Source organism: Copadichromis virginalis, linkage group LG19 (assembly GCF_057382275.1).
Source record: "Copadichromis virginalis isolate Kocher_CV1m ecotype Utaka linkage group LG19, C_Virginalis_male_GT1.1, whole genome shotgun sequence".
Lineage (NCBI taxonomy): Eukaryota > Metazoa > Chordata > Actinopteri > Cichliformes > Cichlidae > Copadichromis > Copadichromis virginalis.
The window spans coordinates 10353389-10376581 of NC_140636.1; the positions used below are offsets into that span (position 1 = coordinate 10353389).

The window sequence follows — 23193 nt, forward strand, 5'->3', positions numbered from 1 at the left end:
ATGGGTTGCATTTGAAATGATCTTGGCAAATACAGGAAAAGCTTTCAAATGCGTTATTAGCAAGATCCATAAAAAGCCAGACTTTCAGGGATTTTTCTTGTACTGAAAACTGTATTACTATTAGTTACAAAAAAACTGTATTTCAGAGAAAATGAAACAGAAAAAGCTCTTTCAACTGAATTAAATCTTTTTAAAGAAGGAAAAAAGTAAGAAATGTACAGAAAGGATTTACTGAAATTTCGACTACTGTTTTAGGCACAAGAAGAACTCTGAATATTCAAACTTGAGCTTTGGGAAGTTAAATGGGCATTTCTCATTTTTTATTCTCTTAACCCTTTATCGAAAACCGGGCCACTGCTTATATGTCAGTCATTTTATCAGAAAAAAAAATTCCCAGAACCTTCAATCCATTCATTTTCTGCAACTTCTGAGTCACAGAGGCGGCACTCTAAACCAAGAGTGCCCTGACCTCCCACCCTGCATACAGAGGAGTCTGGATAGACATAATCTCTCCACCACTTCCTCCCAGTTTGACACAGCACAAAAGCCTCACCTAAAAGCCATTTAGGTGTTCCAATTAGATGTGCAAACCACCTTAACTGGTTCCTTTCAGAGAAGACAAGCAGCTCTATTCTGAACCACTCCCAAATGACCGAGATCCTCACCAGATCTATAAAAGTGAGCTTGAATGACCTTAAGAATTAACTCGTTTTGCACCATTTTTAATCCACAAATTCCTCCTTTCAGCTGTTTGGAAAGTGAGCCATGGCCTCAGATTTCATCCCAGCCAATTCACCCTCAGCTGCAAAACACCCTGATGCTCAATGAGGTCAATGGGATCACATCATCTGGAAAAAGCACAGACATGACCCAGAGACCACCAAAATCAGTGACAAAAGCCCAGCCCTGGGCAAAGTCTGAAACCCACTTCGACACTAGCTAATAACCTGCAATGTAAACCAAGGTCTCACTATGGTTGCGCCAAAGCAACCTGCAACAACAGACCAATAATTCCCAAACTACTTCCCAGCTTTCTCCAACTCCACAAAATACATTTAAGGTAAAATATTTACATGGCTTTTTCCCCTAGTCAAATATACAGTGGGGCAAAAAAGTATTTAGTCAGCCACCGATTGTGCAAGTTCCCCCACCTAAAATGATGACAGAGGTCAGTAATTTGCACCAGAGGTACACTTCAACTGTGAGAGCCAGAGATTTTCCTTGTTCGAGGTGACCAAATACTTATTTTCCACCCTGATTTACGAATAAATTCTTTACAAATCCTACCATGTGAATTCATGGATTTTTTTTTCACATTCTGTCTCTCACAGTTGAAGTGTACCTCTGGTGCAAATTACTGACCTCTGTCATCATTTTAAGTGGGGGAACTTGCACAATCGGTGGCTGACTAAATACTTTTTTGCCCCACTGTATTTAGGTGCCATCATATTTGAAAAATCTAAGAAACTAATCTTCACATTTAATCTTTGCATAAATAGCAGAAACCCAAACCACAAAGAACTACAGAGGCGACCGTTACCACTACAGGCCATGTAATACAGAAGTGAGAGTGACAGCATAAGCATTGTTTTCCTGTTCAGATCCAACAGTCTTTTATCTCTGGGATTAGATCAGTCTCCACACATAAAGCACCACAGGAGGAAGGCAGGGAAAACTATTTTCAAAGTCAACTTTTGAAATGTAAATAGCTTGCTTGAAGCGCAGCACCCGGAGACGCTGCAGTTCTTTATGTAAGCATGCTAAGGCGGTTATCTGAGGTGATGGGGATGCTGAAGACAAACGTGGTGGCAGTGGATAGAGGGGGAAAAAAATGAGGAAGGAGTTATGGTTGGGACCGATGGAGAAGTGAAATAGAAAGTAAGTGTAGGTTTTTATGCATGAGGATGGAGCCGGCGGCAGAAAAGCAGCACTCGAAGAACAGTCTTAGTCAGCAAAGTGTGGGCACAGCTGCTTTATTTAATAAAAAAAGAAGAACAAAGAGCCTCTAAAAGTTTCTTTTACTGAACTATTTTACTGAAGCTTTGTTTGTTTGACTGCTCAACCCACAATTTAAATAATACAGCATTTCTTCTACTTGTTCCCTGTAAATAAAGGAGAGAAAAAACAAAACAACATTTACTGTTTAGAACCTCGTACCAGTCTGTCTGGTACAAATAGCTCAAAGAACTGGATAGGGTAGTTAATAACAGCAGCTCAATACTTTTCCCTGGCTGAAGACAAAGGAAAGCACAACATACCACAAATCTGTCCCACCCAGTCTGAATACATTTACTAGCTCTGAGTATAAGCACTCATTTACAGCCGAATGCCAAGTAGTCTCGTCTTTATTCCCGTCTTACTTCTATCTATCTTTTCGCTGTTAAGCTTTTTTATTTCCCCACCAGCTCTAATTGTTTGGAGAACAGGTAGTGCTTATCTGCCTGCTGTGGACAAAAAACAAAACACCCACGATAATCACTGTAAAGTCAGGATTCAACTTTTGACAAAGCAAAAACAATAAGCTAATGGGCACCCTTCATCCAAATCGATGACTCTTTTCACATTAAAATAGACGCATCAATTAAAGCTTCTGTAACAATAGTCTGTTGTATATATTGTGCTGTATCCCTGTGTTTTATGTGGCCTCAATTCTACAAAACATCACTAGCTATTAGCTAAGTGTGAATCTTAGCTCATTTGGTTAGTTTCAGAGACCAAAAAAGGGTTTAAGAAATCGGAAAGTCACAACATGACATTGTACCGGTGAGAAACAGGAAATGACCTGTGTGACTGGTGTTAACAATGAACAAATTTAGTCCTGGGTGCAGATTAGGACAACAAAGAGAGTGTGGTGTTCTAAATGAACCCAACAGAAAACCTTGCTGTCTAAAAAAACAAAACAAATCATCGTGTGAATTCACTTGCTGCAGTCTTAACGTGTTAAACTGTGTCATCACCATTTCTTACTTCTGATAAGAACTCCAGTGACAAGAGCGCCAAATTACTTTTGCATGTGCAAGCTCTGAGCAAGAGATAAAATGTATCATTCAAATAAGTGAAGCAGTTTAAGATGCTGTGATCCAAAGAGCCGGCAGCGGTACCGCTTCTTACTCCAGCAACCCAAAGGATTAATGATTCAGAAAGACACTCGCTGATTTTATTATATGACTTTCTGCAGACTCTCCGTGGATTAAAGTTTTAAATTCTAAGTCTGTAATATTTGAGGTCAGCTGAGTTTAGAATGGGAAACTTCCTCCCAGGCTTCTCAATAAACCTGTCAGTGTTGATATGTGAACATCTCCTTGACATAAATCTTAAAAGATTAAAAGATTAGGAAGTTTAAAATTAGGAATTTTAGGACCACTTAGAGAAAAATCAAAGACTATCCAATTCAGTGAGATTGCTGCTAATAAAATGCTAAAACCTTCTTAATAATTATCTGGCCGTCATGATGTTATTTACCATAGCCCATAAGCTAACTTCATATCAAAGGCCTGTGAGGAATATCACTCACTTTTCACTACAGTATATTAGGTGAATTAGTGCTCTTGGTTTTCTGTTCTTTTCTTGCAGCAAAAGGTTGCAACCTTAACATGGTGCTACCCAGTGTTATCCTACTAGAGTCACTAATGTTTCACAAAAACAGACAGCCCCTGGTCTTAAAATAGATGAAAAAAAGGAAGTGCCAGTTTCATAGAGGTTGGTTTAAGGAAATGACAGTCACTTTTACTAACAAATAAAGATCTTTAGATCCACTGAAACCCTACTTGATTAAGACAGACAGAGAGAGAGAGAGAGAGAGAGAGAGAGAGAGAGAGAGAGAGAGAGATGTGTGGGCACCATTCATAAAATTGATGTTGTGCAAAGAAAGGAAAAAAAGCTTGAAAAAAATATCCATTATGGTTTGCATTTATGTAAAATATTGGCCATAGATCATTATTGATGCCAAAAAACAAAAAAGAAAGAAAAACAAGTATTGCTTGTGTAGTAATTCAGCTATTAATGCACAATTTACACCACAGTAAGCAACAGTAGATGTGAATGCAGGTGTGTAAGATTTTAGTGAGGTCATGTTATTTGTATGCTCATTCACATCTCGTTTTGTGCTAATAACCAGTCAATTCTTCTATTAGTTCATCAACAGAAAACCACCTGATTTCTGGCTGGGGGGATTTTAAGACCTCACCATTAACCAGCTCTGGGAACCTGGAAATAATAACAAAGTTGTACTCATTGCTGTGCTCATCTGCAGAAGTGAAGTAAAACCTGCAGCCATTAAAATCAAATCTGCTGCAGCCACACAAAACTGTCATTGCTACCCAGCAGCACTCAACCCACTCATCTGGGCCGACAACAAGCTGCCTCAGGTGTAGCAAAGGGGGTGTTTAGCCCTTAGGGAGGGGCCCTGCAGGTTGTCATGAGTGCACCTTTGGGTGTATTAAACGTTAAACATGGCAGGGCAGAGAAGAATGCTTGTGTATTTCCGTGCAGACTGAAAATGTGTAACTACATACCCCCAAACTGCCCCAAATCTCAAAATATCCATAGATGCTTCTCAGTCTTTTTGGTTTCCCAGCTGTGGGTACCACAGTGAGATCCACTGTCCCCCTAAAGCTGTCTGCGCAACACAGGCAGCTTTCACAGCTCTGACTCCCCTCTGAATATCAATGAAAGGATACAGCTAACTATCACATGACAAATGGTCATCATCAAGATTTAATCCCACCGCAGTAGCCGACAGAAGCTCGTTTCCACAGGCTGACAGGCGTGTTTTAGTCGGGTCCGTGTCGCTGTAAGTTTGTGCTGCTTTGTCCGAGCTATATAGCGTACAAATGATTAAACCTGAAGAACCAGTTAAACCATACTTTCTTGTAACACAGACCAAACCTCGGGGCCAACTCCGACCTAGCCCTCTAAATGAGTTAATGTGCTTGCGATGTCTAATTCCTGCAACTAACGTAAACACCGACCACAGAACAAGCAGACAATTCCATAAAAAATGGTTACAAAGACTACATAACGTTAGTAGTATACATACCTATGTTTTGGTAAATGACACTTTAAGAAACGCGTGATAAGAGAAGCAAGTGGCTTATTAGCTATTAACAGCATTCCAAGTAATACACGGAGCCATTCTTACCGTTCTCTGGGACATCCGTTGCCAATGTAGCTCGACTTCAATGTTCCTCTTCCCCTTTTAAATCACGTCTTTTCTAAATGGGATTTTTTCTTTTGGCCGACAGCCCGTGTAGAGTGTAAAAGAAGCGTAAGAAATATACTAAGTTAAAAAAAACAATTTTCACACTGTCTTTGTCTGCTAGGATGTGTTTTGCCTTCTGACGCCGGGCTTCACTGCATCAACCTCGTTAATGTTGACCAGCTAGCTACATAGCTAATCACCTAGCTATCTGTCAAAACAGCGATTTCAGTCAGCCGTTCAAGAGAAGCGAGTATTTTCCGCTGCTTCCATGACAGGAACTGCTCTGTCAAACTAGCCTGACAAGGGCTTCATGGGGCGGAATAAAAAGTTCATTAGTCCCCCATGGAGATGACAGCTCCTCAGTGCTGTAGCTGGCTGAATGACTAACCGCACAGTACGCGAAAATGGCGTTACCCGGCACCCCCCTGCTCCTCTGGCAGCACTGATGTCATCCAGGCCAGATTAAAGGGAAAGCTGTGGTGCGAGTTCAGGCTCCATATTTATTACCGGAAAAACAAGAAGCACAAAGTGCATGGTGCACAATACTCCAATATATCTACTTAAATAAAAGTAGCCTATGCCTATAATGGTAAAATTGTTAAATTGGAGGTTCATTAGATATTTTATGGTAGAGGTTAGAGGTAGGCGGATCGATCCAAATATTTGAATTGTGTCGAATAATTATTTTATTTATTTGGAAATAAAAAGAAAAACATCAAACATGTACTATGAAATGTTTGTCCCTTTTTGTGTTAACTGTCACTAGTTTTTTGTAGCCTACAATACAGTTAACCCAAAGTGCTTTAGAGACAGACACATTTACATTCCAGGTCTCAAAAATATTTAGACCAAATGATTCATCTGGAAAATAACTGTCCATCCATCTTCTGTTAAGGGGTTGCAGGAGGCTGGAGCCTTTCCCAGCTAACATAGGGCTAAAGGCGGGGTACACCCTGGACAGGTCGTGGTCTGTCCCAGGTCTTATAAAGAGAGAGAGAGACAGATAACCATTTACACTCACATTCTTTAATTTCTTGTATTTATCGTAGGTGGTCAGCACCGATCTCACTGAGAGGATATCACAGGTGGTCTTTGTTTTGACACAAACTGGGTGTAACAGCTGCTTTATAATGTATCTATAACCCCTGCACCAAGAAAAAAAACAAAAACCCTCTTGACCAAAGAGACCATGACATAACAATCCATACTTTAAACTATTAAAACATGATGAAAACTATTAATTAAAAAGAAATACCTCACATGTTTTGCTTTGCTTTATTTTTTCCAGAATAATTTACAGTCATTTGCAGAGTCTGAATAAACATGAAGCAGTAACAGAAGTGACAAAAATATAGCCAAGGCATTTGATATTTTGACAGGAGGGTGGGGGTGTGTGTATTTTCTTTGCTATCAGCTGGTAGGAGTGCCGTTTTTCTTGCTGCTCTGTCTTTCCGTAACTGTCCTCCACATACTGTTTAGGGTGACTCGAGCCAAGAGCAAGGTGATGGTAAAGTTACGTCTGTACCATTCCCTGGATACACAAAAAACAGAATGTTTCACTTTGCACAGTGTAATAAATATGCTGATATAAAGATTCAAACGGGCAAATGCACAATAACACCCGAAGGAAGAAAAGGGGAACATTTGTGCTTTGATGGAGTTTAAATTGAAACGACAATAAATATAACAATCAAAAGTCAGAGATTAAATCCCACACATGCTGCTGAGGTGATGTGTGTGGGCGGAAAGCTTTGCCAACATGAAGACAAGTCAGCCACTTTGCATTGCTAATTCACACAAAACTTCTTCATAGCCTGTGAGGTTTGTTGTTCTTTGCCGATCAGTTAATGCAGTGCAGTTAAAGCTCACAGCTGCTGCAGAGGGACATTGAACAACCCAACCACCCACCCACCCACTCACTTACTCACCCACCCAGTAGCATCATGGGAGACAAAACAACTCACTTGTTGTAATTTGCATGTCGTACTCTGTTTTTGTCCAGGAAGCTTTTGTAAAACGTGGCCATCTCTTCGCTGTTCAGGGACCGCCGTCGTCCTGAGGGAAGACACAGCAGACTGCGTTATATTCTCATTAGGATACATCTCCCCTGCAATTCACCAGCTGTTAGAAAAACAAACTGCTGTTTACTGTGCCTCCTGAGGGGTAGGTTACGAAGCAAGTTCGACAAAGCCAGGGTTTCTTTGTGTTGGCTGACTTGACCAAAAAAACCTCAGTCAGCGATAGTAGGCATCACACCAGTGGTTATTAACTCTCTCTGGTAACCCCGGTTTTCTGTGCTCACATAAAAAGGGCTGTCTGATGTGTTTTTTGACACTTCAGACGGCACCGGATGGGTCAACTGAGCACCACTTACTCCAATCAGAGACATTATCACATGAATGGGGGATAGAGGTCTATTAACAATGTTAAATAAATGCAGTAAAATGCAACCCTGGTGCTGCAAGTATGAGTAATGCTGCAGAAAATTGTTAATTTAGTGTTTTGATCATCACAAGAGCTGAAAGCTTAGCTTCAATGTTTATCTCTGATGTCACAGCCACACATCGGTGCTCTCGCTGTGTTCAGCTCTGACAATTCACCCACAGCCTAACGAAGGAGACGTGGGATTACTTTAGTTTACTAATGATAAACTGCAACTCTAGCATTGATTTTTTTAAGGCTTGGTAGCCAATGAAAAAAAAAAAAAAAAAACACCAACAAAAAACTAAACATTTTCTGCATCGTCATCCAAATATGAATATTTGGAAAGTCCAGTGATAATATGATGTAGTTTGAATTATCTGTAACCTCACAGCTGAGCTTCATTCTGCAGTCTTAAGCTCTACAGACTGCAAATATTTGTATTCATTTAGCAGAGACTCAATATTGTGTTTGTAAGACACTGTAACTAAAAGAATTTGTGAAAACTTTAAATCGAAACTCTAAAAATAAACTGGTACAAACCAGGGATGTGGTCAGCATAAGTTACCATGGTGATCTAGCCAGGTATAAAGGCGGCCCCTTCACTTACATCAAGGTCGACTTACATCACTCACCCAGTAATCTTGTTTCATAGTACACCCATCTGAGCTGGTTAAATACTGTCTAAGTGCAAACCCAACCAACAATGTGAAATATTCAGAAAAGGCTGCATGTCCTCACCGTCCTGATCACGCAGAGTCAAGCCTTTTGCCTTCAGCTGTGAAATGATAAAAGCTTCTTTTTCCTGCAGACAGTGTAAAACAAACAAACAACAAACAAACCTTTTAAGATTTAACTGTAACTTTAAATTAGGTCAGTCTTAAAGTTAATTAAAAGGTCGTTAAATCAGATTTGGACTGGGGTCCACATAAAACCTACAGTCAATTATTCCTCACTGTAACCTCTTACATAGCTGGGCCCTAACAGAACACATTTGTTATGCAATGCTGCCCTCTACTGGTGAAATGATTTTACACACATACGAGCTCAGCACACAGAGATTAATTACATCCACTGCTATTACAGTCTCCATTAATAATGATGGAAATTACAGCATGATTCTAATGCAAGTAGGAAGTTGGCAGGGAAGATAATGCGGTTAGTGGACTTCATCGTGTTTAATTTAATTTCCATTTTATTTTTAAGAAAAGTGAACTAACAAGCCGACAGGGATCGCTCACCTGGTTTGGTTTTGTAACAGCTACAGATGAATTTTCTTCTAATATCAATTTGATTCATTGGATTTAAGCGGCAGTACGGCATGGCTGCATATGAAATAAATAGCAGCAGTAGCAGGACAATATGAATCATCATGGGGCGATCGTGGCTCAAGAGTTGGCAGTTCGTCTTGTAATCGGAAGGTTGCCGGTTCGAGCAGTCCGACAGTCTCGGCCGTTGTGTCCTTGGGCAAGACACTTGACCCGTTGCCTACTGGTGATGGTCAGAGGGCCTGCCAGTGCCAGTGTTCGGCAGCCTCGCCTCTGTCAGTGCGCCCTAGGGCAGCTGTGGCAACAATGTAGCTTGCCATCACCAGTGTGTGAATGTGTGTGTGAATGGGTGAATGACTGAATGTAGTGTAAAGCGCTTTGGGGTCCTTAGGAACTAAGTAAAGCGCTATACAAATACAGGCCAACAATTACCATCATAAATATATATTAACTGTAATAAATTGGAAGACATCATCTTTATGCTCTCAGGACAATATCACAAACAATTTAGGAATTTAATTTAGGAGTAACTTTCAGTTTCTCTGCAAAGACTAAAGACTCCACTTCCTCTGTGATTAAAGGTTTTCTTGGAGCACATCAACTTCCCACTCTTATTCATACTCTGAAATCACCTGCCCCACAATGAACCAACAACCGCTTCTATGCCTGCTTTACACCACCCACCACCTTTCAGCTTATTTTCAGAAGGGCAGAACAGCCAGCACAGTCTTAACTGACGATCTAACTAGCCTTAAATGAATTTTATTCTCTTCCAAACTACATGTCATGTGCTCAGATGACTTAAAAGAACCAATTTTATCACAACTTTCTAGTTTTCTATGAAAATATTGACATCTCAGGAGGGATGTCGACTCACTTGAGTGTTTTGTTTTTGGGATTTGGGAATATTCTGTCTCCCTTCATTAAAATGAAGCTACCATAAAACGCGAGAAAACGTATAAATAAAGCAGGGGATCGAACAATTAATTCCCCCATGGTATCTTTGTTAGTTTCCATCTCAACAGTTAAAAGCAGCACTATGCGTGCTTCTCTCTCTACACTGTGCTCCCTATTTTTAGACAATACCCCCCTTACCCTCCATAGGGACTGGCTTTTCACCCCACCTACAAATGAGACTTCCAAAAACTAGACAAACTAGTTTTCAGAGGCCAGTCCCTGACCCCAGAGAAACACTTTTTAAAAAGTATTTCAGTAACCTTGCTGAAGGTGATGTTCTGCTTGGCCCAGAAATTGTGGTTCCAGTCCTCTGTGTCCTGCCTCAGGTTTCTCAGCCGTTTCTCCAGCTCTGTTTCATTCTCCGGGATGTGGTAAATAATTGGCCGTATGTTGGAGAGCGAGTTTGGTGGACCGACCCAGTCATGTGTGGAGCTGGGTTCTGGTCTATATGTAGATCTCTATGTAAAAAAAGAAGACACTACAGTAACGATGGGTTCAGACAACACAGTATCAGCACAAAAATAACTTAACGGGAAAGATACAGGGTGCTAACACAAAAGTTGAGCGTAGAATTGCAGGTGACAACAGTCAGAAGGCTGAAGATGTCCCAAATTTCACCTATGCAAACCCCATATGACAACGATGAGCTCATCAGACACAAATACCATGTAGTTTGAACTCCACATGCAAAGTTAGCATCACCAACACAGCCACATCTGTACTAATGAAAAATGCAGATATCATCTGGAACTCAGGTTTAAAGACAGTCTGCTAAAGACTGACACTCCACACAGCAGATGCACATCACGTGGCTTTAAATGGGCAGTGACCTCCACCAGACAGCTTATCATTACCGAGCAGACTTCAAGATGGAAAGAGCAGCGAGGAATAAAAAACGCTCCAGGGCCAAGAGACGAAAAGAGAGGTAAAACAATCCAAATGCAAAACACTGGGTCAGCAAATTCAGTCTGATTACTGACAGGCATATCAATGCACGCTTATATGTAAAGTAGATGTATTTACATTTTTAAAGAAATACTGTATTATTAAACAGTCATTAAACATCTGCAGTTACAAACTCCAACAAATGCATGTGATTTTGAAAGGGTAAAAAAAAGTGAAATCTAAGAAGATGTATTGCTGGACACTTTAGGTCTTAAAATATAACTTTAAACCATAATATTTTAAATTGTTCTCAATTATTTTCCTACAAATACTTATACTACAACTGTATCATTAAAACAGACGTTGTAACACCGATTTAACCCTAATAAAGTCTAAAGCACTGCAATATATTTTTGTCAATAACACTTTATTTCCTGCAACGTTTAAAATTTATTTTTAAAAAACAGCTTATTTCGTACACACGTCTTTAATGTGGGCATAAAAAAATGGCGCCACACGTGATCGTCAACAACAACAACCCAGCCGTCTATAGCTAACAAATGGCAGCCCTTTAAACGGTGTATAAATGTAATAAATTGTCATTATACAAACATTTACTGGCTTGTCCTTCTGGGTTGCCTGTTTGGAGCTGCAGAGCCGACTGCTACCTGCAGATAAGCGGAGACTGGAAGGACAGAAGCTCCTCCATGTCGACCGTCTCGCAGCTGCAGCTGTCCTGGCGGCCATTTTTGCAAGCCGACTCTAAAAAAGCGACTTAAATAAAACAAATCACGCCAAAAACCACTAAACAGCACAAGACTGAGCTCGAGGACACAACCAAACTTTCACTGAGCTCGTGCCCTTCTCTGTACAACTGCCTGCCATTTGGTCACGTGAGCCCAACAAGGAGCATGGATGCGCTCGGCAATCTCACCGGTAAATCCCGGATTCACTTAAAAAACGACAACAGAAAAAAGGTTTCTTGTCAGTTTAGGATATTCTTTAAATGTAAGACTACAGAAAGAGCCAAAACAGAAAGTAATGTGGGGAATAAATATATGTCTATGTTATCTATTTGTTTATTTATTTAAGCTTAAGTCACATTTTTTCCTTATTAAAAAATAAACGAATTGAAAAAAACGGCTGTAGGGGTAAAAGAAAAAAAAAGAGGTCAACCAGATTAGATGTTAGGAATATACATATGTAGTCACTATGAAGCAAAAATCCCCACTATATTTATTTTTCCTTTGCTGCAGCCCTTCCTATGTATTGTATTATTATCATCATTATTATTATTATTATTATTATTATTATTATTATTATTATTATTTTGTATACTACTTCTAATACTATATTTCTAATACTATATTTATATACTATATTTCTTCTAATAACTATATTTCAGTGGTAAATGTTGCATTTTGTACAGCAGAGTCAGGTTGAGAGGGGAGCTGAGCTAAGAATAACAGGCTGAGGAGGAGGAGGAGGTTTGTCTGGATCCTGCTTGGAGCAGACGAAGTTGAGCAGGGCTCAACGTAGCTTGATAAATATCATTATTGTCGAATTAAACTTGAAAACCACATGGATTATCTGTGTAGGTTTCGCTATTAGTACTTTTACTCTCACAAAGTATCTAAATGCCTATTTCGTTCTGTTATTGAATTGTTGGAGATGCTAGATTGTTAGTTAGTTGTTTTTTTTTTACTACACAATACATAATGCTCGTCAAACTTTTTTGTTAACTAAGTTAAATAGACTAAAGTAAAAGTTAAACAGTAGCTAAGTCAGGGTTTATCTTAGCACCGTTAAACGACGCGGAGTCATGACCAAATGAAGCGCGCCTATTGTTGGTCGACCAAAATTTGCACAAGGTTAAAAATAGTAAAGCTGTTTATCCGAATATTAACAGGATTATGCGATTTATTTTACATCCGCATATACGTGTCGTGCGGTAACTAAACATCGACTTGTATTTCTTATTTGTTAACATCAATAAAACAGTGATGTAATGGCGTCTCTTCAATATTAGCGAGGAAACACAAACTCCGTGTTAGTTCATATCCTCACGAACTGTAAAGTAAGTACTCGAAGGTAGCTAGGTAGGCTAATGTTTAGCTTTAGTCACAGGAGGTGCGCACTTTTCCGCAACAGTTCCGATGGCTGTACGCTGGCTATGCAGGTAAGAGCGAAACTGTTAAAGAGAGGTGGCGGTGTTGATGTATTTACGCTGAAAAGCCAGAGTTATTTGGCTGAGGTGGGGCTGTGTCAGGTGATCATCAGTAGCTAGCTTAACACACTAACAATGGCATTCACAGGGGAGTGTCTGCTGTAAACCGGTTTTTGTAATGGCTGTTTCCATTTAAGCGTTTCATGAGTCCTTGGTAGCATATTTATTTTTAAATTAAGTTGTTTTAAAGGGCAGCGGAGGAAGGAATCTGGTGATAGAGGCTGTGGGAGGGGCGACAGCAGCCCGACCGCAGTCAGTCAGTCACAGTCAGTCGCTGGATACTGAAGCTGACCGCAGGAGCATCGAGATCTCCCGGATTTCGGCTTTATCCCTTTGGATGCATCTTTCCTGCACGAGCCGCCCAGCATTTGGCTGATGGAAACAGACATCCGTGAAAATGTGCGCGAATGTGTTCGGGGTTTTGAAAAGGTGAGAGGAATGCTGCTCTGTGTGTGTGTGTGTGTGTGTGTGTGTGTGTGTGTGTGTGTGTGTGTGTGTGTGTATATCTATCTGTCTGTGTATGTGTGCGTGTGTGCACGAGAGAGAAAGGATGCAGCTGACAGCATCTGGAGATGCTTTGAGCCGTTTTGTCGAGATCTGGAGGTGTGGTATCTGTGCTTCTTGTAGCGCAGCTCCGGCAACATGGGCTCTCAGAGGTAGATGCGTTCGCACGCAGGCGGCAGGACGGGATTTTCTGCGGTGACATAATGCGCAAAGCCGTGCAGAAGGACCGGCAAGCATGCAGGCAGCCGGGGATGGAGCTCGAAGCCTTTATCTGGGAGATAAGCAGGAGGTGTTGCATGCGTGTCACCTGCAGCTCGGTCACCCTTCATGCAGCGAGACTCATGGGAATGGAGGACTGATTCCCTCCCACGAGGGAGGCAAACCTGCCCTTAGCTTTGAAACCACCACATCAGCCTTGTCTGTCTTGGCTCAGACAAGGCAGGCTGTGGATTTTGCTGAGATTATCCTAATAAATACTCAGATTTGTAAGCTCTGGCCCGACATGTGCTCATCCACTCTTGTGGAAATGCCCATCCCCTCGCCCTGTTATGTAAAAGTACTTTAGGCAACATTGATACATAATCCTATCTATTGCTAATAAGCCTAATTGATGCTTTGGATAACAAAACATCATACTGGCGGCTACTGTATTTACATGTAATAATCATGCTGGCAGAGCTTTCCTTTCATGTCTGTGTGCTCTGGTGTTTAGCATAACACCGAGACCTGGCTTGGACAGTCTCGGTTGTTGTGTCATTGGGCAAGACACTTGACCCATTGCCTACTGGTGGTGGTCAGAGGGCCCGGTGGCGCCAGTGTCCGGCAGCTTCGCCTCTGTCAGTGCGCCCCAGGTGAATGGGTGGATGACTGGATGTGTAAAGCGCTTTGGGGTCCTTAGGGACTAGTAAATACAAATACAGGCCATTTACCATAACATCATAGCAGGGGGGTTAAATGGGGGATCGTCTATAGCAGAAAGCAATTTTTGAACAGTTCAGTTTGTCCTTAAAAAAAAGAAAAAAAAACCCAAAGAAAACTGAGAGACACAAATGCCTATAAGGTGAAACAAAACTGCTACAAAGAGATGACATTTGGTACAGAGTGGCTAGAAAGACTCCAAGATTTCACAAATAAATGCAAACCATCTGCAGAGATATGAAGATGCTATAAAGAGACACAGATCCAAAATCCTGAACAGGGCTGAAATCAAACAGTTCATGCCTGTGATGGATTTGTACATAGCCGCTGTCAAGGCTTTGCTTTTGTGTACTCCATTACTTGCAGGACCCCCGGGAACTGATCGATGACGTGCAGATGATCTGAAATGACGACAACTACTGAGATGCACAGAATGACTTTTAAGGGCCACAAAATGACAGTAGAGCAACTCAAAATTATTGCAAGAGAAAGCAAGAGTATAAAAATACACAACTACCAGAAAAAGAAAGGAAAAGGAACCACAGAACACGCTAAATGAGCAAAAGAACAAGCAAAACTGTGTGGATGTGCACACAGGTGTTGCAGATTGACTCAGAAGGTCTAAAATATACACATTCATGGGATAAAAAGTACCTTAAAGACGTGCACACGTGCACAACTGCAACAAGACAGTAAAATGATTACAGAAAGAAGAGGCAGCAAAGAGGGCTGAAACACGTCATCATCTGTTGCTCTTTCTGTCTTTAATGTGGCTGCTTTTTTCATGTAATTTCACCTTTTCAATTTTGTGTTGTCATCAGATACGCAACCAAACCACAAATGATCTATTTAGAGGGACGAAAAGCCGCAGATCTTCACATTGGAGTTTGGCAAAGCTTCTTTTTTTTTTTTTTAAACGCAAAAGATGATTTAATCTTTTCAGCCCTCACGAGAGCCGTGTTATTAATCCTAAACTAAAAGGCAGATGCTTCTATCTTAATGGCATTTTTCTAAATGTCTAACTGGGAATATATTCCAGAGCTCAAGGCACCTGTGACACATTTAATGAGGCCGTCTGACCGAATCTTCCTGTGTGGAGATTCATTCTGGAGGCGCTATGAACCGTTTCAAATTTTTTGGGTGTTGGTCAGCTGCGTTTATTTTCTGCTCGGTATTAAAAAGCTCGATGGGCAGTCGCACTGCAAAGGAATCTGGATCCCGTCTTTTAACGCGGATTAGAGCTTTATCACGATCACGTCAGGCAATATATCTCATAGAAACGCGCTGCAGTGCTCCCAGTGGTTGTCATGTGGGTGTTTGTCTTGTCGAGACTAAATGTAGGTTAACCTCATTTGTTTTCTTGCAGTTGTAAGGGCAGAATTTTGTGTGAGTATATTATGTGGGAAGTTGTTCTTGTCTATAGCTGCGCTGTCATTGGCCTGAACAGGGATTGTGCTTCTTAACATAAAGAAGTCTTTGATTAAATATAGGGGATTTTGGATGATGTCATCAGTTTGGGTTTTTTTTTATTGTCATGTCCTGGCAAAATAAGGTTACTACTGAACGTTAAAGATGTATAGACACAGTCTTTGAGCTCTTTAACACGATGTCTTTGCTCGTTCAGGAGAGCAACCTTGATGTTCATTTGATTTATATTTGGCCAGCCTCCCTTTCTGGATCATCCTCTCAGGCCCTTCTGGTCTGTTTATGTTGGCTGATGTTTTTAGATTGCTCTCTCGTTCTGACCGCTTGTGTTGTTTGCTCTGAGTTTTCCTCCAGTGAGGAAACAGGAACTTCTAAAATGACCTGACTTTCATGTGAAGGATCATTGCTGGTGCTGAGAGCTGGGGCTCTGGTTACAGTAGAAGAGGCCATATTCTCCAATCCTGAGGGGTCTGAGGGATGAAATGACCAACACTGTGGTCAGGCCCTCGTGCAGTCGTCTGCAGGTTTAGAGCAGAGTTTCTTGGACAAACCGAAACTCGTCACTTCGCTCATCACTTGCCATACTTCGACGCCTCTGTCCACTTTTTAAAAAAAATGAAAGTGGAGTTGAAGCATTGCTGTTTAGAGAAACTGTAGGAACTCCAGCGTGCATCGTAGAGGCACAAATGCAAGGGGACATGATAAAATTTCCACAGAGCAGTGTAAAAATGGCCAGCGGTCTGAACATGTGGATGAATATGATCAGAAAAATGTAAATTGTAAGCTTTATTCATTTGTTTTCTATTTTTATGGGCCTATTTCTGGAACCTTTTGGTTATAAGTTGCCTTCTACTGAGACCCTTTCTGTTGAGGCTTCAGTGGATGACTCAGTTGAATGGCCAGATGTCAGGTCCTGTTTCAGGTCTTTGCTTGATTTTATTTTTTTTTTTCCTGTTTCTTGAGGATTTGAGTTTCAGATGCTGCTGATAATTTTTTAGGCCTGCGACTTCATCGTTGTCCTCCAGTTGTCTCCATTTTGGCTTATAGCCCTTTAAAAATCACCATGTCAGTGCAAAAATACTATTTTATGTTTGTCAAACTGTGTTGTCTGTAACATTTTTATAGACTCAAGAAAAAAACAGGACCGATGTGTTTTTGTGACAGGCTGCTAAAAACAAAGTGTTTAAAGATACTATTTAAAATGGGCTCTTTGCCACGATTTCTATTATGTGTAGGCACATCACTGGTTCATTCTTTGGGTTAGATGCCTTTTGTATGCTTGAGTGATTCATAGATCAGTATTAAGGAGCTTAAACATTCCTCTGAAAATGGTCAGGTACAAGGACTCCACTGAAAATGAGTAAACAAAAAGCCAATTTCCAAAGAAAAACTTTGAAAGACCATCAGAAAGCCTGAAGAACTGTTACTCAAGAACGCTTTTTTAAAATGACAAGAAAGTCTGGCACCTTGGAAGCAAAATATAAAAAAATGAGGGGTGTGCAAAGACGTTTGCACAGTAATGTATCTAAAAAACCAATCGCCACACAGTACTATTTTTTTTTTAAACTCATTTAGTTTAATGAATCCTTTCAAATGTGTTTTTATGGCATCGTGTCAGACGACATCGGCTGTGAAAAATCTTCAGAGAGTTACAGTTTGACTGAAACGCTGCAAGAAATTAGGAACAAATGGAGTGTTTTTTGCAAACTGGTCCTGCAGGCTCAGTTTTCACAGTGAAGTTTTACAAAAATGAGGCAGCACATTGTCAGGATTGCTGATGCTAAACATAGTGTCATCCCGTTTAATGACTTTTGCCACCAGGCGGAATTTTCTGACATATAAACAGAAATGTGTCTGCAAATTTGCCAAGCAACAATAAATCCTTTTTTGTTTTTGTGAGCCAGTGGGAGTTAGTCTCCAGTGATTCATAACAGCCTTCCTGGCTGTGTCAGAAGGTCAATCCTACTGCAGGCGTGTGCTTGTTTCCATAGAGCAAAACTCAAATGCTACATTATTTACATGCTAATTAGTGTGACAACAGGACCAGTGGCATTTATGCTACGTTGTTCTAAATTCTTCTTGATTTCTTCAAGATTCCAGCCTCTGGATGTGGTTACAGAGTTTGTGTTGGCTTGTTGATACGGTCTGCTGAGGCTCTGTTTGTTCCAGTTGCTCATTGTTCTGACTTCCCTTTCCTGCTTCATTTTTTTCAGCCTGTTTGGGAAGCCCTTTGATGGCGGGAAGAGGATGGACCATGGTGGTCCACAGCAGCAGCAACAACATCCAATGGAGCAGCAGCAGCCGGCATATCATCCGCAGCACCCTGCCATGATGCGGCTGTACGAGATACAGAAGGAGGTGGCGTCTCTGGGGCCGCAGGTGTGCACCTTCAGCGGCCTTCAGAACGATCGGGACTACAAGCGTCTGGAGCGAGAGCTGACCCGCCTGCTGCTGGATGTGGACCAGGTGGACACAGAGGGCAAGCCGGAGCTGCAGGGAGCGCGAAAAAGAGCGGCTCAGGAGGTGGAGGGACTCCTGCGTTATCTAGAAGAGAACGCCACCCATCCTTCCCGGCTGGCCATCGAACAGCTAAGCTACGAGGCGCGGCAGCTGGTGGACGAGCGCGTCGTGGCTCCGCAGCGAGCAGGCGGGGTGACAGAGATCAACGACGAGTTGGTGGACGCTCTGCAGCAGCTCGTGCTGAGGCTCACTCAGGTCAAGACCGAAGGGAGGGTGCCGCTCCGCAAAGCACGCTACCGGGCGCTAACGCGCCTCTGCGCTGTACAGGATGTGATCGAAGGGCGCACGCAGCAGCAGACCCTCTCCCTGCCGCTGTCGGGAGACACCCACGAGGCCGTGAACTGCATCAACCAGGTGATGGTAAAGGTGAGCGTGGCCCGCAGCCAGCTGGTGGCGCTGCTGATGGGTCTGAGCGGGAGGGACAGCTGTGCCCACCTGTCACGCATCCTGACAGAGATGCAGGTGGAGCTGGACGCTCTGGATGTTTCGGGGAACGCGGTGATCAGAAATTACAGGAAACAGGTGGTGGAGGAGATAAACGGGCTGCTGAAACATCTGGACCTGGAGGGGGAAGGAGACGACACACGCAGGTAGGCGTCACTCATAAAGGATGAAGCTGCAGATGAGTGCTGCACCGAATTGATTATTTTTAATTGATCGTTCATTGATGAATTGATGACAAACTGAACAAATATTGCTCCAATAAAGTCACATTTTACCCATCCAAGATCCATGGGTGGGTACGTGTTCAGGAAATTATATGTAAAAGACTTTTGAACATGAGCTACATGGTTTTCATTCAGTTAGTTTTTTTGTTTTCATAAATACAGTGGGGCAAAAAAGTATTTAGTCAGCCACCGATTGTGCAAGTTCCCCCACCTAAAATGATGACAGAGGTCAGTAATTTGCACCAGAGGTACACTTCAACTGTGAGAGACAGAATGTGAAAAAAAATCCATGAATCCACATGGTAGGATTTGTAAAGAATTTATTCGTAAATCAGGGTGGAAAATAAGTATTTGGTCAATAACAAAAATACAACTCAATACTTTGTAACATAACCTTTGTTGGCAATAACAGAGGTCAAACGTTTACTATAGGTCTTTACCAGGTTTGCACACACAGTAGCTGGTATTTTGGCCCATTCCTCCATGCAGATCTTCTCGAGAGCAGTGATGTTTTGGGGCTGTCGCCGAGCAACACGGACTTTCAACTCCCGCCACAGATTTTCTATGGGGTTGAGGTCTGGAGACTGGCTAGGCCACTCCAGGACTTTCAAATGCTTCTTACGGAGCCACTCCTTTGTTGCCCGGGCGGTGTGTTTTGGATCATTGTCATGTTGGAAGACCCAGCCTCGTTTCATCTTCAAAGTTCTCACTGATGGAAGGAGGTTTTGGCTCAAAATCTCACGATACATGGCCCCATTCATTCTGTCCTTAACACGGATCAGTCGTCCTGTCCCCTTGGCAGAAAAACAGCCCCATAGCATGATGTTTCCACCCCCATGCTTCACAGTAGGTATGGTGTTCTTGGGATGCAACTCAGTATTCTTCTTCCTCCAACACGACGAGTTGAGTTTATACCAAAAAGTTCTACTTTGGTTTCATCTGACCACATGACATTCTCCCAATCCTCTGCTGTATCATCCATGTGCTCTCTGGCAAACTTCAGACGGGCCTGGACATGCACTGGCTTCAGCAGCGGAACACGTCTGGCACTGCGGGATTTGATTCCCTGCCGTTGTAGTGTGTTACTGATGGTGACCTTTGTTACTGTGGTCCCAGCTCTCTGCAGGTCATTCACCAGGTCCCCCCGTGTGGTTCTGGGATCTTTGCTCACCGTTCTCATGATCATTTTGACCCCACGGGATGAGATCTTGCGTGGAGCCCCAGATCGAGGGAGATCATCAGTGGTCCTGTATGTCTTCCATTTTCTGATGATTGCTCCCACAGTTGATTTTTTCACACCAAGCTGCTTGCCTATTGTAGATTCACTCTTCCCAGTCTGGTGCAGGTCTACAATACTTTTCCTGGTGTCCTTCCAAAGCTCTTTGGTCTTGGCCATGGCGGAGTTTGGAGTCTGACTGTTTGAGGCTGTGGACAGGTGTCTTTTATACAGATGATGAGTTCAAACAGGTGCCATTCATACAGGTAACGAGTGGGGGACAGAAAAGCTTCTTACAGAAGACGTTACAGGTCTGTGAGAGCCAGAGATTTTCCTTGTTTGAGGTGACCAAATACTTATTTTCCACCCTGATTTACGAATAAATTCTTTACAAATCCTACCATGTGAATTCATGGATTTTTTTTTCACATTCTGTCTCTCACAGTTGAAGTGTACCTCTGGTGCAAATTACTGACCTCTGTCATCATTTTAAGTGGGGGAACTTGCACAATCGGTGGCTGACTAAATACTTTTTTGCCCCACTGTAGATCTTGTACTTTAACACTGGTTTTCAGTGTTTGTTTACCAAAGAAGAAGCTAATTTTGTGGTTGTAGCTTCTAAAACGATGCCTACTCACAGTTACAATATCAAGATTGATTGACTCTCCGGCAAGTCATTCATTCTGCAGATTTGATCATGAGAAGCACTGACTCTGCCCCCACCCTCACAGGTATGACTTGGCGCAGAACAACTCCATCCGAGAGATCGAGGGCGTGCGAGCTCACATCTCGCACCTGCGAGAGGGCGTCCTACGACACTGTGTGATGGGTGACCTCAGCTTCAGACCCAAAGCTGAGCTGCAGGGTCTTCTCACCCAACTGGACCAGGTGGACACGGCGAAGAACCCGTGCATAAGAGAAGCCCGTCGCCGTGCTGTGGTGGAAGTCCAGGCGGTCATCACGTTCCTGGACCTACGCGAGGCTCTAGCACGCCGCCAGCCAGGCCCCAATGAGCACCCATCACATCGAGCTGTGTGGCAAGTCCTGGGGAGCCTGTCAGAGCTCCAGGCTCAGGTCCTGGGCTTCGACGGCAAGCGGGTCGACAAGAGCTACATGATCTTGGAGGAGCTGCTTACCAAACAGCTGCTGGCGCTGGACGCCGTTGACCCGCAAGGCGACGAGACAACCAAGGTGGCACGCAAGCAGGCGGTGAAGTTTGCCCAGAACATTCTCAACTACCTGGACATGAAGACAGATGAGTGGGAGTATTAATTAATTCCAAAACACGATGGGATGCTGCAGGAACAAAAGGAGCTGATAATGTGTGTAAAATAAAAAAAATAAGGAAATAAACTGGTACATTATCATTCCACGGGCTGTAAATATGAATTCAGATCCCTAGAATGCACTGCAGCAGCGCTTTTTCTTTCATCACTTCGTGGTTGTCATGGCCGACCCTGCAGATAAACACAGAACTACTTTTGTGAAACACTTTGAAAATTCTCTTTGTGCTATTTGGAGATATCTTTTAAAATCTCCCATGTATGTGTGTACCTGTGTGTGCGTGTGAGTGTATGCGCGCAAATTGTTATTTGTTGTCTTTGCATTTGGCGTGTGGCTGTCGAAGCCAAAGCACTAAATAATGCCTGTAAAAGTGGTCACATCCTCTAGACTGCACTTGATGTTGATAAATTATCCCAGTGTGATGGATTGCTTAGCAGTGGTTTCCCTGATTAATCAGAGTGTCAGTTGCTAATGGAGACAGCCGATGCACGTGTTGAATACCGTGACCTAATTAGGAAAAGTTGTCTATGGCTACCCTAAGAGCTGGGCTTGGTCCAGAGAGTGATACCTGCTGATATAGGGTGAGAAAAGACACCCCACCCCCCCTTCCTTTTTAAAAAAAAAAAAAAAAAAAAAATTAAGGTAGTTGAATTTGGTCGATTCCTTTTTTTTTTTTTTTGTTTGTTTCACTCAGAAATTGTAATCACGAAAAGTGAACAGCAGTGTCTATTTAATCTGAGGTGATGTGCTTTTGAAGGTGAAACGTGACAAATGTTCACAAGCCAGAGAGTGTGCGTTTAAACAGATGTAATTAGAGAGGGAACGGTGAGAGTTCACACCACACAAAATCGGACGGCAAACAAAACGTCAGTGTTGATGCGGTATCCCCTCGGCTGTGAATGAAGAGATGAAAGTTACTCCTCCACCTCCTCGCCGCTTGCGTAGCTGTTCATCTGTAACGGGTTTCGCGTTTGCTCTGATTCCTGTATGATCGTTTCAGGCTATTAATGAATCAGGGCTAAATCCAGAGATAGAGGGGCAGAGGAGAAATTTTGTCACCGCTGCTGCTGTTTGAGTTGTTTTCTGTTTGTTTGTTTCTACCTACTGCTCTCTCCGGATGGAGGAGAGACTGTGAGAGGTCCCTGGGGAGAGGAGGAAGAAAGGGAGGAGGGCGAGCAAAGATATCCACTGGATTAACACATCAAGGCTGAAGCGCACAGGGCCGACAGTCGGGTACTGTTAGGTAGAGGATTGACGGTGATGGCAGTCGACAGAGCCTTCTAGAAACTTCTCTAAGCTGCTTCTGCTGCAGACAGCAGGAGGGAGGGAAAGGACTAGTAGAGAAGTCTGTGTGCCTTGATTTTGACCCTTCCTTATGACCCGGTTTATGTAAAAGCAGCCTTGTAGTGCAGCAGCTGATTAAAGAGCTAAAGAGCAAGCTCTTTTTATTTTCTTTCTTTTTTTAAATATAAAAGTGCACAATGAGGAAACTAAAGCGCCGAATGTGTTTATGGAGAGCACCTTGGTCATTATAACCATCAGAAATATGCACTAGTTGTCAGAAACGCTTTTTAAGCATTCAGCATGTATTCCTGAAAATGCTCCGGCCAGTCATTTGTAGTAACACAGCGATGATGCTCCTTTTTTACCAGGCAAAGCGACATGAGTCATGGTTTCACGCTGCAAAACAGCCACGCTTC

General features: G+C 42.4%; 3 protein-coding genes across 11 annotated transcripts in view; 1 reads left to right on the forward strand and 2 right to left on the reverse strand.

Annotated features, from left to right (window-relative positions):
• klc1a (kinesin light chain 1a) overlaps positions 1-5642 on the reverse strand; it is a 42703-nt gene extending 37061 nt beyond the window's left edge. For 4 of the 6 annotated variants that reach the window (XM_085442432.1, XM_085442433.1, XM_085442435.1 and 1 more), the window contains exon 1: positions 5141-5641. The gene's annotated coding sequence lies outside the window, so the exon portion shown is untranslated. Of the gene's footprint in view, positions 1-5140 lie in introns of all 6 variants that reach the window. The other 2 variants (XM_085442431.1, XM_085442430.1) reach the window with 1 other exon arrangement.
• An 817-nt stretch (positions 5643-6459) lies between these two features.
• On the reverse strand, positions 6460-11655 carry coa8 (cytochrome c oxidase assembly factor 8). Of its 2 annotated transcripts, none has more exons than XM_085440943.1 (5): positions 11350-11655; positions 10107-10304; positions 8363-8426; positions 7165-7255; positions 6460-6731 (listed from the first exon to the last, which is right to left on the reverse strand). In XM_085440943.1, the coding sequence occupies exons 1-5, from the start codon at positions 11476-11478 to the stop codon at positions 6611-6613; spliced, it is 603 nt and encodes a 200-aa protein (XP_085297069.1). In that variant the 5' UTR covers positions 11479-11655; the 3' UTR covers positions 6460-6610. The 2 variants fall into 2 exon arrangements, with proteins under 2 accessions (XP_085297069.1, XP_085297068.1); XM_085440942.1 differs by having other exon boundaries at positions 11344-11654.
• On the forward strand, positions 10695-22327 carry bag5 (BCL2 associated athanogene 5). Of its 3 annotated transcripts, XM_085440940.1 has the most exons (4): positions 12631-12910; positions 13149-13387; positions 18019-18915; positions 20941-22327. In XM_085440940.1, exons 2-4 carry the CDS (start codon positions 13356-13358, stop codon positions 21479-21481), a joined length of 1470 nt encoding a protein of 489 aa, XP_085297066.1. In that variant the 5' UTR covers positions 12631-12910; positions 13149-13355; the 3' UTR covers positions 21482-22327. The 3 variants fall into 3 exon arrangements, with proteins under 3 accessions (XP_085297065.1, XP_085297066.1, XP_085297067.1); XM_085440939.1 differs by lacking the exons at positions 12631-12910; positions 13149-13387 and adding an exon at positions 10695-10771; XM_085440941.1 differs by lacking the exon at positions 13149-13387.
• Positions 22328-23193: the final 866 nt, after the last annotated feature.